This window comes from Nyctereutes procyonoides, unplaced genomic scaffold, assembly GCF_905146905.1.
Source record: "Nyctereutes procyonoides isolate TBG_1078 unplaced genomic scaffold, NYPRO_anot_genome, whole genome shotgun sequence".
NCBI lineage: Eukaryota > Metazoa > Chordata > Mammalia > Carnivora > Canidae > Nyctereutes > Nyctereutes procyonoides.
The window spans coordinates 45754054-45771976 of record NW_026575140.1 but is presented as its reverse complement, the minus strand read 5'-3'; the positions used below and the strand labels follow the sequence as shown (position 1 = coordinate 45771976).

Below are 17923 nucleotides of genomic sequence, written 5' to 3'. Positions count from 1 at the left end.
TGAAAGCGCTGAGCGTGCTACTACTCTCAAAGGCTGCTCACAAGAGTGCAGAGGGTGATCACTCTGAAAACGCTGCACTTTGAAAAGGTTCACAGAATACAGGCTCTGGAACTGCACTTCCAAAAGGGAGGTCCCTTCTGAAAGTCTGGCCTACCAAATTACAGACAACACAGTAGAAAGATAATTGATAGCTGAAAATCACCCTCATATTTGATAAAGACTGTCTGTTCTAGCACATTAAAATGTTTGGTGAAACTAATAATTATCTGTTAGTTTAAAAAAGTTATTGTATCTTAACAAGCTGTACATCCTCCACCTTAAATACACCAGAAACACAGTACAGAGATTATTTAGAGGAATATCCCCCACATATATTCACAAACACACACATATACACCCCACATACAACACACACAGGTTACTGAGAAGACATTTACTACTTATTAGAACTGTTATGAATATACTTGCTTAAGAGGGAGGAAAACTCAAAATATCTTTGTAATTTCTTTTCTCATCAAGTCTAACCTGTTAACATCGTAGATGGAACTGTGATATACATCGATCTGGAGTCATGAAACACAAAAGTCTCTATTTTGCTTAATCATTAGCAGCAGCTCTTCTTTTTAATTTAACTTATCAGTAATACGAGAGAAAATTAAAACTATCTTCTACAGCTTGGCAGGAAATGCTTGATAACAAGTGCAATGTGAGGAAGTGCACTTTTTATTTAAACACTACAGTTATTGAAATTCGAAACTGTCCCTGAATAATTGCAAGGCATGAGCAGAAGCAACTTTACCTTTAAATAACCCATCGACTCTAAGAACTGGCTCAGCACTTCCATATTTCACATTAGAAAAGAATTAACCTTCAAGACTCCAAGGCCACAGATAAACAGGGTAGCAGATTGCATGTCCCACAATATTTATAATTCTGTCACTAGTAGATTTATTTCTATCTAACATATTTATGAGAATACAAGGATCCAAAATGATTTGAACTTGCAGATACCTTTACCTTTGACGCTCTGGATGACTCTTCGTTGGGTTTTAATCAATATAAATTTCAAAAATGACTATGGCTTGCACTTGGTCTTGTTGATAAATACCTACTCTGCAGCTATCAAACTCACCAGGCTACATAAATAGCAAAGGACAAAGCAGCAATAGAATTCCAAAGGTGATAAAGAGCCATATTCTAACGGCCCAGACACATAACATAGCAATTACTGCTTTTGACTTGCTAGCCCAATAGAACAGGGTAGATTATAAATTGCATGAATATGTAGTATTGATTTTAATAGAAGGTAAAGATGTGCCTTAGAAATTATCTGTCTAAAGGCATGTGGCAGTTCCTTGACATATGCCATGATCCTCACACATCTCTTTGCCACTGGATAATAAGGATTCCTGGGAAAAAAATTCCCCATCTCCCAAGCTTACCCACAGGCTGCACATCCTGGGAACCGTTCTATGTCTTTGTAGACTAGGCAGTTTTAATTCTAGAAAAAATAATGATCGGTTCTTGGGAAAATATGAATTGTGCCTTGAAATTTTTAATTTGTAAATCATTAAAATGAGTTCCAAAGAAGTAAAATGCCAATTAAACAGGGACTTTCGATGTCGACATTTTTTTTCTTTCATTTCCTAGTAAATGTGGCCCTCATTCAATAAGATGGTACACAGGAAAAATTACTTGAGAAAGAATATTTTCGAAACCTGAGAGTGGTACTCTAAAATAAATCTGCAGAGTAAGTTGTAATGGAAGGAAAACCAAACACAAACATTTTCATGCTAAGTCTCTACAGCTTCAGACACATCGGGGCGTGTTGGGGTCCAGGGCCATTGCTGATTGCTGTATCATCCCAGCACAGAAAAAACCGAAGCTTACCTGGTGCAACTGTTAGTGGGGAGCCTGTTCGGGGTGGGGTGGCTGGTACATTTTTGGGAGGCAGTGGTGGAGGTGCTGAAAAGACATGAGAAACCAAGCATTATTGATTGCTTTCTCCTTAACTGACACAATATTTTGTAGATAAGCAGGATTTGGGCTTTCATCCATATTGCTGCTATTGGTAATGTCATAACCATTAATAGTCTAAATTTTTTTAAGTTCGGAGCTAAGAAAGTGAAGCAGGACCCATTCAGATTCTTCCACTTTATGATAATAAGAATTTGTCAAAAGAATGTCAGATGATGTGGGACGCCTGGGTGGCTCAGCAGTTGGGCGCCACCTTAGGCTCAGGTCGTGACCCCGGGATCTGGGATCGAGTTCTGTATTGGGCTCCCTTCGAGGAGCCTGCTTCTCCCTCTGCCTATGTCTCTGCCTCTCTGTCTCTCTGTCTCTCTGTGTCTCTCATGAATAAATAAATAAATCTTAAAAAAAAGAATGTCAGGTGATAATTATAATGTCATCTTTTTATTCATTCATCCCTTTATTTGACAAACTTCAAGCACTAGCAAAGTTCTACAGCATACTAGGAACTAGGGACTTGGGGTTGAATAAAAGAATCTTCTGTCCTCAGGAAGTTATGGTTGAATGAATGAATATCACATTAACAGATGATTATAATCTAGGGCGTGGTGAAGGAAATGAAAATATCTTGGGGTAGACTCAAGTGAAGGGTTTTTAATATAGTCAGGATTGTATGGCCTAGAGTGAATCTGGAAAGATGTCTCAAAGTTATACATTTTAACTTTTAGTATTTTTTTAAAGTCTGAAGCAATATAATTGGGGGCAAGGAAAAATACCCCGATTCCCCTGGTAAAAATTACAGCAAAGCAAAACCCCTGAGATAGAAAAAGTATTATATTATGGCCTGAACCCAGAGATTCAGCCCCGGGGAACTAGACTTGTCATTTTGCAGGCAAGGTTAAGGATCACTGTTTCAACAGGTACAACTTTTTTCTTCTTTTTTCCTTACATGTATGTTTTCCTGTCACTGGCTCCATTTGGTAGATACAAGAAGTTCACACTAATTTCATAAACCAGATTCCAGTTCATTTGTGAATCTCAAATGTTGTTCAATCTTTCAGGACCTAAAAGCAGAGTGGGTCAGCTGGTTGGAGAGTGCTTGGCAGCACTAGAAAGAGTACCTTTCTGTCACTCCAACTCCACCTGACTTCATTTAATTTTAGAGAGCATCCTGTCTTTCTACACAACAGGCATGACTAATAGTTATCATCCTAAAGCCCAGTGCTTCCTAGTCTTCGTTATGAGCTTCTGAAAACTACACCTCAATTGGATCATGTTTTTCCATAGAAGTTAAAAGTCAATCAGGGGCTCTGTTTCTGATGAAGGTTCACTGCAAAAATTGAGGTCATAATCAACAAAAACATAAAATACAGTAAGAGCATAATAATTTAAAATAGCTGATTTATGCTGCAATCACAAAATGAGCAAAATTATACCATACACACCAATTATACAACAGCCTCTGCCATGCTAAGTGCAGTTGCTGCACATGAAACTCAGAAAACTCTAAAATGCCAATAATTGGCCTTAAAATCAATACATCACCTACATAAACATTTCATTTATGTAGTTTCTTGGCATCTAGGAAAGGTTTTCTAGGAAGAATCTGGATGGCTCAGGTTTCTAAAGAAAGCTTTTCAAGGAAGTTAGAGCTTTTGCACTGGCTTTGTTTCCCAGTAGCACAGAGACACATTCAAAATCACATCACTGGGGTTCAAATTTTCTCAAAGCACATCTCTAAAAGTTTAGATGTTAAAATAGTTATTGGTGATGCTGTTTTTCCTCTCCTGTTTTATGAAGGAAATATCTTTGAAAAGACTGGATTGCATGGTTTTATAGCAATATCTCTTGGAAACAACCTCTTGGGCCTTTGATTAGGTATCCCTCTGGTTAATTCCGATGGTTATTTTTAGGCCCCATAAAGCAGAACCACGGGAATACTGAACTGGAAAGGTATTGATTAGTGTGTATGTAAGCCTCACAAAGTGAAGATACCCATTGCATCTCACTACTGCCCCAAATGCCTCTCCCTGAGACTCAGTCTTCCTTCCAAAGGCATTTTAAGGAGTGCTTTCCACAAGTGTGGATGCTATGAGAAGTCTACTGAAATGAGAACTCAAGAAATCCATCAAGGAGGTGGCTTGACCAAATAAGCAATCCACTCAGGCCAAATAGTCCAACCCACTATTACCTGACTCTCAGCATCTTTAGGAGGAAGGGGGGTGAGTGCTGGAATAGTAGTTCTCACGGCCCCTGGTTTGAGACAAGTTTGCCCAGGCCTCCTGTCTCAGCTTCCTACCAAATAGCATCATTTCTCTTGCTTTCCAATTATCCCTCTTTCATCTCAATGTGTCCTTTCTGTACCTTGCATCATCCTTGTCTTGTAGGACTAGCAGAGACTATCTGACTCCACTTCTGTGTTGAGTGGTAGCCCAATATCTGGACCAGGGTAGGTTTCTTTAGCTTATTTGCTTCTTCCTCTTATATATGCATATTCAATTAATGAAGGAACAGGCATATAGGATGTCAGAAGAGGCTATGATTCAAAGTTAATAACTTTATTGTATTACTTTTGCTTTGACAAACTGCCCTAGGCCCCTAAAACTCTAAAGCCCTACTAGAGTAACCTCTTCTAATATTATACAGTCAAAATGTTGCTTACGTACTTTCTACAAGTTGCTTAATTTCACTATGCAGACAGACAGTAAAATGAGTCACTTATTTTTCCAGACAGAACAAACACATAACTTACTTCCAGTGGGAAAAGGCCTTGTTAACTTTGGCGACTCGATGCTTGGATTAATTGGTTGGCCTGAACCCCATATCTCAGGCTGATCTAAAAGAACTGGAACCATAAAAAGAAAATTTCCCAAAGTGAGTTCAAAAAAGAAATACTCCTGGATTTCAGCACTCAAAATTTCAATTCAAAATTGAGCTTCACATAATTATCTCTCTCTTGCCTCAGTTCTAGCAAAGTAATTTAGAAGTGTGCTGCTCCTCATTCTTTTCAAGCAAAGAATGCAAATGACAGTGGTGTGTGTGTGTGTGTATGTGTGTGTGTGTGTGTGTGTGTGTGGTGATGGTAGGGGTGTCTGTGTGTGTGCACACATAGCTAAATAAAAACTTTTGAAATACAGCATCTGTATTTTCTTCCTGGTTGGTCATTTAAGGACATTCTGAATGTCAGTATATGTACTAGTTCTATTTCTGGCACCCATTTGAAGATCTAGGCATTAATCCCATGGACAGTCATTTCAAGTTGGCTTATTTAAAGTTTGGTATGAATATGCTTCAAAAATGAAAATGCCTGGGTTTTATAGAGTGACTTGTATCTTTAAAGGATCATATAGGGTCTTTAAGTAAACTTTTTACAGTATCATAAAGAGAAATGAAATTATTCTAAAAATATTTGGTAAATATCTTAAGAGAACGAGAAAAATAAATAAGGGCTTCGACACTTAAAGGAAATCAGAGAAATTAAGTATTAGGTCTAATGACACTGAATCTAACATTGTTTCTATTTCTTCCGTCTCTGTGTTTTGATTTTTTTATTGCTATGATAATAATGTAAACAATTAGGTCTTTTCTGCACATATCATGTACCAGAGTCTATGCAAGTACTGCTTTTAATTCATTATGTTGTAAAACACAATCTGGGAAGTTAATGGGATATGAATTTAAATCCAGCCTCTAGGGACGCCTGGGTGGCTCAGTGGTTGAGCATCTGCCTTCGGCTCAGGACCAGATCCCAGGATCTGGGACTCCCTGCGAGGAGCCTGCTTCTCCCTCTGCCTGTGTCTCTGCCTCTCTCTCTCCGTGTCTCTCATGAATAAATAAATAAATCTTTAATGTAAATAAATAAATCAATCCAGCCTCTAAACTTAGACTATAGGACCTTGGGCCAGTCATTTCACCTCTGAGGTTCCTTTCCTTCAGAGTAGAGGTAATAAGAGCAATCTGGGAATTATTAAAAGGATCATGGGAGATAATACATATAAATACAATGTTTACAAACTGCATATAACACACTTACCACAAGGCCAGTAGCTATTATTAGATATTATAGTCCTCACAACATCACCTGGTGGTTGATATTAGTACAATTTTAAGTAGAGGAAGCAAAGATTAAAGTGATTAAATAACATGCCTAAGAGCTACCTGATGAAGTAGAGAAGCTAAGATTCGATCCCAGGCATGCATACCTGACTCCAAAATACATATTTTCCCTCTAGGCATTTTAATTTAGTGATGGAAGAATCAGTGAAAAGAAGTGAGAGTGAATAGATCTGAAAGGTAAGTGCGGATACTGTAAGACCTAGCGTGTTTGGTGCAAATGTTGAAATTGTATAGAATCTTGGGGGATGAAACCATCTCAAGAGAAAGCAAACTAGGCTCATGGGCAAGTTCAGGTGTGTATTTCCTCTCCATCATAAACCCAAAGATGGTTTTAGTTCTGTTTTGTTTTAACATGAAAGCAAACATTCTCCAAAGCTGTGAAGCAGCATTTTTTGGTTTTGTTTTGTTTTTTGTTTGTTTTTTTTTCATGGATTTGATGTGGGACACCCCCTTGATTTTTTAAGAACTATTTTCTATTTTGTAAATCAGGTTTCTATACAGTTATGGGACTCTTTTAATAGGTAGATTGAGAAGTAACAAATAAAATTCCACCATTAGTCACTACACAATAATGTCATTAAAAGCAAAATTGAGGGGCATCTGGGTGGCTCAGTCAAATAAGTGTCTGCTTTCAGCTCAGGTAATGATCCCAGAGTCCTGGGATTGACCTTCATGTCAGGCTCCATGCTCAGCGGGGAGTTTGCTTCTTCCCCTCCCACGGCTCCTCTCCCTGTTCATGCTCTCTCTCACTCTGTCTCTCTCTCAAATAAATACATAAAATCTTTTAAAAATTTAAAAGCAAAATTGATCATAGTTAACAAGACAACTGGTAGCCTCATTACAAGGCCACCTCTACTTGGATTCTAAGTTGTAGACATTTAAATCTCTGAAGGAGAATTTAGGGGTGTTCCTTATATATTTCCTAACCAAATCATTGAAAAATATTTTGATGTGGTTGACTCCTAGCTCTCCTCCAGTATCCATTTTCCATTTCTTTTACAATTAAAAAGTTCTAGCTGGCCATATGGCACTAAATTCTCTCTGATTGGCTCTGGTTAAGGTGATGTATGTGTCTTCCAGATTTTGCTCTCACGGGAATTGGCACTGGTCCTCCCTTTGCTCCCACCCCCTCCCCACATTATTCTGATTGGGAAGTGATGAGAGCTGGAACCAGCTCCTTTGGACCAAGAGACAAAGGCCACATGTTGAGAATAGCAGAACCACCCTACCAGTCCTATATTATTTACTTTGAGATTGTAAACACAAGACAAAGATAAAATTCTGTATTGTTTAAGTCCCTATACTTTAGAGTGTCTTTGTTACTATAACTTAGTCTACTAATTATGTTTTCAAGTTCTATTGTCCTTAATAGTTCAATTTGATTTCTTTGCTCAACAGTATAAAAAATAACATAATATTATACATATACCATAGTGTGTGTTTATTTATTTATAAAGATTTTATTTATTTACTCATGAAAGACACAGAGAAAGAGGGAGAGACAGAGACATAGGCAGAGGGAGAAGCAGGCTCCATGCAGGAAGCCCAATGTGGGACTCGACCCCGGAACTCCAGGATCACACCCTGAGCCAAAGGCAGATGCTCAACCGCTGAGCCACCCAAGTGTCCCTACCATAGTGTTTTTAGATCAAATGACTTTTTAAAAATAAAAACATTCCATATTACCCAACACATCTACCAGAGATACATGCACTAGACCTAAATACATTTCAAGAAGAGTTTGGATGCCTTTTATAGAGTTTTATTTATGTTAGCAAGGTATATACTATTTATAGCCATAAAAAATGGTTAATTTTAAAAACTTAAATATTTAATTCTAGGAATAAATATTTAATAGGTAAACTCAATAATAATGGCTGCATTGATATTTTTCCCACAACATTTTATTTTTAAGTTGGTCAATGATTCAAGGTCATTCTTGGGTCTTGAGCCCACAAACAAGTCTGTTGTGAGCAACCCACTGAGATCTCCACTGAAGAGGTGGAGAAGAGAGTAAATGTAGTCAGAGAGGCTAGATCACAGGGACAGTGACTATGCCAGGAAGTCTGAAGTTCTAGCTCTATAGTGATGACTTTCTTGGCTCACAGAGCACTATTCCCTGACTTATTCCCTGTAATTTGTATACATTTACAGTAATTTTTACACACCACTTTTGAAGAATGAACTTGTTAGTTATTTGATGTTTCCAGAAGTAAAGTTTCAAATCCTAAAATACTAGAGGTTTGCAAATGAAATTCTTGTTCCAACAGCATACCTAGATTGGAACTTTGCTTTCACATGAGGATCTGATGGTGCATGGCTAAAAACATATACCTTTATTCTAGGTAAGTTATACTTTAATGAAAAGAAAAAAGATCTATAGAGATACATGTTTCTCCTACCTTCTGTCTTCTGTTCATCAAAAGCTGATTCTAATGGTGGGCCAAAGAGGGGAGCCAGGGCCATAGTGTCATCTGTAGGCTTTTTGCTAAATCACACAGATTAAAACAAAACATAAAAGAAAAGTAATATTAATGCTAAAAAGATATACAAGCTTTCAAATATTTTTCATGGTAAGGCATATATATGTGTAATTGTGTACATACGTGTACATGTACACAAACTCCCATGGGACTGGAAAGTATATGTATGAATGTCAATGTATTATGGACAAGAGAATCAGTAGGAGATAAGATCCCTGGTTTTCACTGGGAGACCAAGTTGATGGTTCAATAGAAATAAGTTGGAAAAGAGGAACTCTTTCAAATCATCATGATTCTTTATACCTAGAAGAGATGATACTAGAGATAACAGTTTATTGCAAAGCACCTTCATCTCTTTAGTTCTCAAAAACCATTTATATTTCTCTTCATCATCTCTCTATATTGTAGTTAATATGGTGATTAGTAAGAGTCAGGTAGAGAGAAGTTAAGTGACAAGCCACCCAGGAAGTTTGTGTTTGAGTAAGAAACTAGGTCTACTAGTTTCTCATTTCCATTTTGTCTCTCCAATCAATACACACAATAGACTAGTTATAACCTCTGAACACCTTAAATACAGCACATCTCAGAAAAAGAAAATGAAGAAATCAAGGGGAAAGGATGGAATAAGTTAAAATCATACCCTTTCTCCTAATTATTACTTAAAGGCTATTAACAATAGGCTGCATAATCTTCATTTCTTCCCTTCATTGATACTGATGAGTTCTGTGTCTATATGTGTGTGGTGGGAGTAAGGGGTAAAGAGGGAGGGGAGCTGGAGACGGAAGGAAAATGAAAAGGATCCAGCTTTTTTTTTTTTTTAATTTTTTTTTATTTATTTATGATAGTCACAGAAAGAGAGAGAGAGAGAGAGAGAGAGAGAGAGAGAGAGAGAGAGAGGCAGAGACATAGGCAGAGGGAGAAGCAGGCTCCATGCACCGGGAGCCCGACGTGGGATTCGATCCTGGGTCTCCAGGATCGCGCCCTGGGCCAAAGGCAGGCGCCAAACCGCTGCGCCGCCCAGGGATCCCAGGATCCAGCTTTTAAATAGAAATAGTAGTCCTTTTGGAAAACAATGTCCATTTGTACAGTACTTAACCCAAAGAATACACAGTGCAAAATACGATGTTTTGCCAAAGTGAACAAAAAAATAGTAAATTCTTTTTTGGTGTATGACATGTGGAATGTATCACGAAACTGAATCCAACTGAACTGGTTATTCTTCATAGGACAATATAATTATATATCAGATCCAACACCAAGAGACATCTTCCAAACACCAAAAGACATCTTCATACAGTCTTTAACCCTTCCATTAGTGTGGGGCCTGCATATTCTGATAGACAGTTACTTTAGATGACCATAGAGTACTTCCCCCTAAGGATCTCTCTCAGGCTACGCTTCTGAGAAATGATAGCATGCTTGAACCATGCTATGGACTTACATGCAAACAGGACCTTTATTAATAGAAGTTGAAGTTCAGTCTAAAGAGGATTTGCTGAATTGTTAACAGTATGTGATGCCTTCTGTAAAACTCAACTAATGTCTTCCATGCTCACCTTATAAGTTCTGGAGTTGGTGTGGAACGCCTGGGTCTCACCACTTCCTCACCTGATGTACAGGACAAAGAAGCCTTTTAGACATACTTTTACTATTCCTTTCTTATATGTCTTATGAGCTATGTTTGGAAACACTTAGAGATTTAAGTCCCATCCATAAGCAACTCAATATGAAAATCTTGTAAAACAAACCCTCTACCTCGGCAATGCAACAGCCACATATCAGACATATGTAGTAGCATCTTATCTGGCATTTGTAAAACCTAATTAACCAAGGAATTACCATGATAAGCTGTCAAACAGAAGAGTTGTATATTGCAGTTTAGTGGAGTAGTCTACCATTCTTCGAATGTCTGCCGCCTTGAGCAGTTCTACTTTCCAATTACCATAAGAGAATACTAAGCCAGGCCATATGTACATAGTACAGGAATCCAGCATTCTTTGCCTGTTCTTTTCTTGAAATGCCAAGAAAATGTTATATCTTTAACTAGCATCCATGAATTTAGAATTTGCTATATGTAGCAGAGGAAAATTGTGCCCTACATAAATTATAACCTGTATCATATCACTGTGGTTGACTAAAATTTTTATATCAGATAACATTATGAATGGGTTAGTTGTATCTCCCTTCAGTTCTTTCCGCCTTTCTCTTCTCCCGACCCCCATCAACAGACACTTCATTAGATTCATTTCTAAAGTCAAATGATACAGCAAGAGTTCACAAATGTAAGAAGAAAATAGCAATGTTTTTCCAAAAACATATTCATTTTCATAATTTGAATATTACTCATTCAGAACCCACGAGGCCCCTTTGTCATTATAAGATTTCTTTGCTATAAAACATTCATGAGTCTTAAAAATCAAGCCCAAGAATGTATAATGCAAATGTATATATATAATATATATATATACTTATATATACTATATAAGTATATATATAATATATATACTTATATATACTTATATATATTATATATATATAATTCTCGAAGATCCAAGGAACTGTTTCTTCTTTTAAATTTTACTCTATTTCTGGTAGCTAGGATATACTTACTGGATAAGTTCCTTTTAATTGCACCCTAGAATTAGAAATAGACACTATAAGGTTTAAGACCACATATATGTTATGTACAATATGTATATTTCTGTCATTTCAATTCAACTGAACTCAGAAATGCAGATGGGGAAAAATGAAATTTTTCTCAGAATTGTTTTCAAGTTGGAAATTGTAGACACACACATATAAATCAGTTTTTCATTTAACTCAAGGATTATAGGGAGAAAAGGAGGGTAAATCATAAGTCTTCTGAACCAGAGAAATCCCTACCTGGGCAGATTTGGTAAATTAAGCAAATATTGAATAGCCTATTAAACAACAACAACCACCAACTTGAAGTCTATGAGACAAATAAATCCAAGCTTAACAAATGTTTTATATTTGAAAATTATAGAATGTATTAGGAGTATGGTCTGCTTTTATCAGGGTAGGGGCAGTCCATGAATTGTTAGTAAAAAGTTATTATTTTACTAATGTAATTTGTAAAGATACAAGCAGCAAATGTTAAAGGGAAGGAAAACTTGGAGGCATTAATCCTAGATGGGTGTTGTAACCAGGGGGCCAGGGAATTTCATTCTCCTCAGCTGCCCTCCCCACCCCAGTTTCTTCCATTTGCCTACACAGGGCCACCTATTTGCCAATTGAAAGTCATTTATTTTGTTCAAGGCATTGTGATAGTACAGGAATGCAAACAGCCCTGGCAGGAAATATTCGAAGTCATGCATAGTTTTTATAATATCCTAGCAGAAATTTACTTCCATAACAGAAAGGCTGATAAGATAAAAAGTTCTGATTCAAAACTACTATGAAAGGGTCTTAGCATGGGATGCTATCAGAAAAGCAGAGCCATAGCTGGGTCAGGGGAGGGTACAATTATAAGTATTCCAGAGGGTATGACCATGTGCTTGGTGGGGTGTGGTGTCACAGGTATGTTTTCCTCTCTCATATGATAACATTAACAGCTCAGGACAAGATGTAGTGCCTCTATAATAGACCTAGAAGAAACTTCTCACCTTCTTTCCTAGGATTTATCAGAATTTTCTCTCATTTTGAACTGATTTACAATAGAGCAGTAGTTTCTATCTAAGCAAGAATTCACTAGGTGTTTTCTAGTGAATGGCTCAATCTTTCAAACTCTATTCTCTGGCTTGTTTTGCCTAAATACAATCTGTGTGTATGTGCCATTATAGAGAATTATTCTATTACTAGTAAAGATTTTTAAAATAGATTATTTTATTTACTTTAATCAATAAACATTTTAAATTAATATATTAGACTAAGTTAATAAGTTTATTTAGATTAATAAACATTTGAATTAAATATGGTCATTTAAATCAGCTATAGTCATTATGAGAGTTTGGATACAGGTTGGCTTTTGGAAAATAAGGCTCCGCAGACAAAAATAAGAGAACAAATTGTTAAAATGGAATTAAAATGTTTTTCTAGGTTTGGAAGCCTCAGATGGTCAGATTCTTATGGGTGTGATGGAAAGATACCAGGGTTCTACTTCCAAGTAGTCAATCACAAGGTTGGCAATGAGGGAACAGGACCCACCTAGAATTGTGAGAGCTGAAACCCAAGAGAAAGGAGACCCCAGAGGCTGTATTGAAGATCTTTTGGCTCTCTATCTTATCCCTTTTATTAAAAATGTAATACTTATGAAACCAAGAAGCTACAATAGATGTTTATTGTTGAAAGGCACTGTTAGTGCCAAGAAGCCCCTGTACATTCTTATTAAATATGCCTCATAAATGAACAATCACCAGTTAAGTGCAATCAAGGTATGGCAGAAATAGGCAAGAAAACTCTGTGGTTTAGAATTTAGGAAAAATAAAATAATATCAATTTAGAAAAGAACAGTTAACTTGGATGATCAGCAAGTCAGCAGCAACAGAAAAGAAAGTCGCCATTGTCAGCTGGATCCAGCACACAGCTCTGATGGCCTGGGGTTGCAGCATGGCAAATCTAGAACGAGGTTAAGTTTTTGTTGACACAAACCACATTCAGCCCACTGGATCAAAAAATCTTCTTCTTTCCAAAGGACCACATTTTTTCTCTTTTCAGTGATTGTCCTTACATGTATATTGTGAATAAACTACCTTCATTTTGAATTAGTTAATTCCCTTTTTCCTTTAAAATAAAAAGAGTACTTGTCATAATCTGAAATGTCGCCTAACTGGTGGGTAGGAATCATCCACACTTGAACAGCAGTCCCTGGAGGTGTTGTCTTTGATCATTGGCTGTATAGTACAAATAGCTTGTCAACTGGGGGCAGAGTAGTGGCCTCAAATAATGATTAATCAAATGGCATATGCCCCTGGAGGGCATTTCAGAGAGCATTGTTTTCAGTTCCATTTCCTCTTTCAAGGTAGATGGGGGCCATTTCAAACATAGCAAAGACCCTTCTTTTTGTTGCTTGAATTCATCATACTCTTCAACCTGAGAAAAATGACTGAGATTTCACTTTGAGCAATGCAAATTAATACTTATTGGTCTTCAGTGGTGAAATAATAGAATAATGCGACAGCCTAGAGGTATGGCCTGAAAATATGTCTCTTTCTCCTAATACATAAATTATGATTATATTATTATGTATCAGTATATACTGATCAATGTAAATTATGGTCCAGGAATTTATATTAAATTCAGGCTTAAAAACAATGTGGCTTAAAAATCGTTTCCTTACTATTCTTATTCTTTATTATCATTTTGCTCTAAACTTCTATGGTGCTTTCTGGTCAATCTCCAGGCCTTGCATACACACATACACCCCCACCCACCCAACACACACACACACACACACACACACACACACATTTTTCAAATTTAGCACTAGGTTTGGGATACCTATCTATTAATTTAGTTTGTTATAGAAAACTGCTCTGATAATCCTAAAATACGCTCTTGATGCTTATAGGACCAAAGGCTTCCAACCAGTAAACCTAATTTATCTGCCTCATTCATACTGGGTTTTAAGTTTAATGGGAAGCCAAAAGTGGCTACCTTGCCTTGGCAATTATTTTCTCTATAGATGTTTAAGGTAAAAATGTTGAGAGTTCTTACCGGGCTGCGCCTCTGTGATCAGCAAAAAGGAAGAGAGAACAGATACCTAGTCAGAGAATGATGGATCAGTCAACAGGCTTGGGTAATAGAGGACTTCATCAACAGCCAACCAAACATACACTCCAAGTAACTAGGCCAAAGGAAGATAGGCAGTCATCACGCCTTCAGCTTCTTTAAAAACCATAAGGAAGTTTTGGGAGAACCTAAAAAGAAGCTATCTATGGTAAAATATAGCTTTGCTAATTGGGTGTACTATCTCAGTGATATGTATTCAAGAACAAGACAAACATACAGGAGAACATCACTGATGGCTTTTAATGTTTTGTTATAAGAAGTTTCTCTCCAGATTATTTGGGGAGGAGGTTCTAGAGACTAGATACTATGGAGAAAAGTGTTTTCCACACACAACAGGTGTTAGCAAATGCCACAGACACCACAATTTGGACTAAATTGGATTCTTCCCAAATCAGAGAGCAGGATTTGAAAGATCTCTTCTTTGCCTGGCTCTTCTTTTTGGTGTACTATTGCATGAATGCTGATGAGAACTTTTTTCTTAAGTATCTGTTCTTGGGCTGGTGATTTGGGCAGCCTCTAGCAATGAGTAGACATGTAATGGGAAAGACGAGGAGCCCCTGACAAGCACAGATGGCAATAATGCAAACTGTCCAACATCAGTAGAACAATGGTGGACCAGATGATGTCTGGAATAATACAATGAGCAGACATGACTCCTCTCTTTCACCTCTCAAACCTGGATTATAGCTGCTATCAATTTATTCCAACAATCTCTGATTACTCTCCCTCTTCTCCCTCTTCAGGATTTTTCTGTAGTAACAAGAATGACTATCATGTGAGTGGGGAGAGAGATGTTGTTTAGAGTTTTGCTTTCAAAATATGGACTACCTCAAGAAGTCATGAGAGGCTACCTGGGAACCAGTATTACTTAAATCCCCAAATCCAGGCCAGGGGCACAAACACCTAAGTATCTTGAATGTTGCTCAAAGGAAAAGGATCGTTCTTCTCTAGAACAGACAGGAAATGAGCCTCTAGTGTTTTATCCCTGGGAGGCCTCTATGGGTATCTGGTCCAATGGCCTATATGATAAAGAGGGGGAAAATGAGTCTCTGATACCAACAGCTAGTGAATGGGTAGAACCAGACACAGACTTTAGAGCTCTAGTCACATTCTTACATTACATTGTGGGAGGACTCCTAAAGCAGAGAACCATGAATGGTTACTTCTTGATTTGAATGTTTTGTAACAAAACTCATCATTTTAGACATATTTACTCTAGTCAATTCTACTTATAATATTTTAGACTTTCTCATTTGCCTTATTTTCCAGATTCTGCTCTATATTGTTCCCACATTTTTTGTACATTTGTTGATATGCATGGATGTAATTTACGTAAAATCAGAAAAAAGCCCAGAAAATACGTATTTCTGGGCTTGGATTATTTTACTGACTAATTCATACTGTGTTTTGAGAGGAATTCACTATTTTATATGAAAATTTAGGCTTTATAATTCTTTTAATGACCAGACTAAAGTTCTTCTCTAAGAAGAAAATGTAGGAGCTTATAATTTTAGCTTCAATTTCGTGGCTAACAATTCACTTTTAAAAGTTGCATAAACTACAGCAAAGGGGATTAAAAGCAACACAAATCTCTCTAAAATGAAATTATGAGAAGTAATGCATCTAAAATGCGGATTGCACCCATACAGAGGCAGAACCTTAAATTCAAAGAAACCATATTAATTTAAGATTATAGAGAACACTTTTCAAAATAATTAGGTATATTAATATACCCAATTTAAGCCATATTTTAATTCCAATGAGTTAAAAACCTATATTTTTTAATCAACCGTTCCTGTTTGTATTGTTTTTCTAGTGAAAGATAATAACATAAAATAACATTTTGGCTTGTTGTTGGGAGGTAGGTGGGGGGGATGGGCTAAATGTGTCATGGACATTAAGGAGGGCGCTTGTGGGATAACACTGGGTGTCATATGTAAGTGATGAATCACTCAATTTTACTCTTGAAACCAATACTACACTATATGTTAACTAACTTGAATTAAAAAAAAAAAAAGCATTCTGGAAACTCCACTTGCAAAATGCCTTCATCTGGGGCAAAACTGTTCAAATTCATGCAGTCACAAGCTTATTATCCAGAATCCAGAAGGCCCAGCTAGCAGCTGTGGGGAGGTCAGTCCCAGAAAGCCTCAAAGTCCATAATTAAGAGCTATTTGAGAGGTGCCTAGGTGGTTCAGTTGGTTAAGCATCTGCCTTCAGCTCAGGTCATGATCCCATGGTCCTGGGATAGGGCCCTGTGTCTGGCTCCCTGCTCAGGGGAGAGTCTGCTTCTTCCTCTGCTTCTGTCCCTACTCATGCTCTCTCGGCCTCTCTGTCAAATAAATCTTTTTTTAAAAAAAGAGCCATTTGAAACCTTCAAAAGAAAAAGAATTCTACACCTCAGAACGAAGGACTTCATATATGTTATTTATCACCATTAAAGTGTATAAAGCAGCTGTAGGCTCTGCTGAACAACAATTTTGACAGCAAAGTCTGTATGAGCCAGGAGAGGAGTGTCTTTGCCTATTAAAAGTTTTATTTTACTCCTTCTCCTCTCATTTCCCAAGAACTTTGAAAGCTTTAGTGTTCTATCTTTGCTCTAGCAATATATAGAATTTGCTTCAAAAATGGAAGGAAAGTCATTTGTATCCGGTCTTGGTATATTTTAGTTTAGATTCTTTTTTTTTTTTTAAGAGCAAAAGTATGAGAGCATGAAGTAGGGGAGTAGGGAGGGCAGAGGGAGAGAGAGAATCTCAAGCAGTCTCTACACCCAGGATGGAGCCTGAAGTACTGATCCCTCTCATAACTCTGAGCTCATGACCTGAGCCCAAATCAAGAGTCAGACGCTTAACTGTCTGAGCCACCCAGGCGGCCCTGGTCTTGATATGTTATATAAGCTGAACACTATGCGTTGAGTGACAAACTTAGATGTGTACAGGGCAAGGAGAGGGGTGCTGTTGGTAAGGGCATGTTCACAAAGCTTTGGTGAACTCACTACTACTCAGGTGCATCCGTGCCTGCCCTGCAAATATTTGGGCCTAGGGTTGCGGAGATCTTCACAGTTGTCAAGAGAAGAAGCACATCCTGTTGTTTTTTGCTGATTTTTTTTTTTTTTTTAAATTTCAAACATTCTGGCTTTTAAATGCGGGCTAAAGCCATTTTTAATGGCATAAGCAAACAAAACATTTACTCAGTTGTTTAATCTGCAGGTGGCCAATTTGTCTCTGATTGCAAGCATCTGTACTACATATAATAAGCTCTCAGTAAATTTTATCTACTGTTCTCATTACTTCACCTGATTACTCAAACAGGGACTTTGCTACTAGGCTATTCCTTTTCTGAACAAACGTCCTGTGTTCCTATTTAAATATTAATCCCTCAATTCCTAGGTTTCTCACAATCTTCTGATACATTCTGAAAAAGGTTTTGGAAAGATTTTATTATTCCCTCTATTTTTATTTTGGTGTTCAAAGAAGAGATAACTCTTACTTTGTATCTCAAGGCTATTTTCTAAGTGTGTGTACACCAATAATTTATGAAGATCTTTGTTTAGAACATGTTGTATTTCTAGAAGGTATATCATTTGCAATATGAATATGCCT

General features: G+C 37.2%; 1 protein-coding gene across 10 annotated transcripts in view; it reads right to left on the bottom strand.

Annotated features, from left to right (window-relative positions):
• Positions 1–17923, bottom strand: part of SGIP1 (SH3GL interacting endocytic adaptor 1) — a 200977-nt gene that overhangs the window by 61806 nt on the left and 121248 nt on the right. For 9 of the 10 annotated variants that reach the window (XM_055306328.1, XM_055306327.1, XM_055306330.1 and 6 more), the window contains 5 exons: positions 11181–11205; positions 10127–10178; positions 8490–8575; positions 4724–4816; positions 1891–1965 (listed from right to left, as the gene is read on the bottom strand). In XM_055306328.1, the coding sequence (XP_055162303.1) occupies positions 1891–1965; positions 4724–4816; positions 8490–8575; positions 10127–10178; positions 11181–11205 (331 nt within the window). Of the gene's footprint in view, positions 1–1890; positions 1966–4723; positions 4817–8489; positions 8576–10126; positions 10179–11180; positions 11206–14246; positions 14259–17923 lie in introns of all 10 variants that reach the window. The other variant, XM_055306337.1, reaches the window with a different exon arrangement.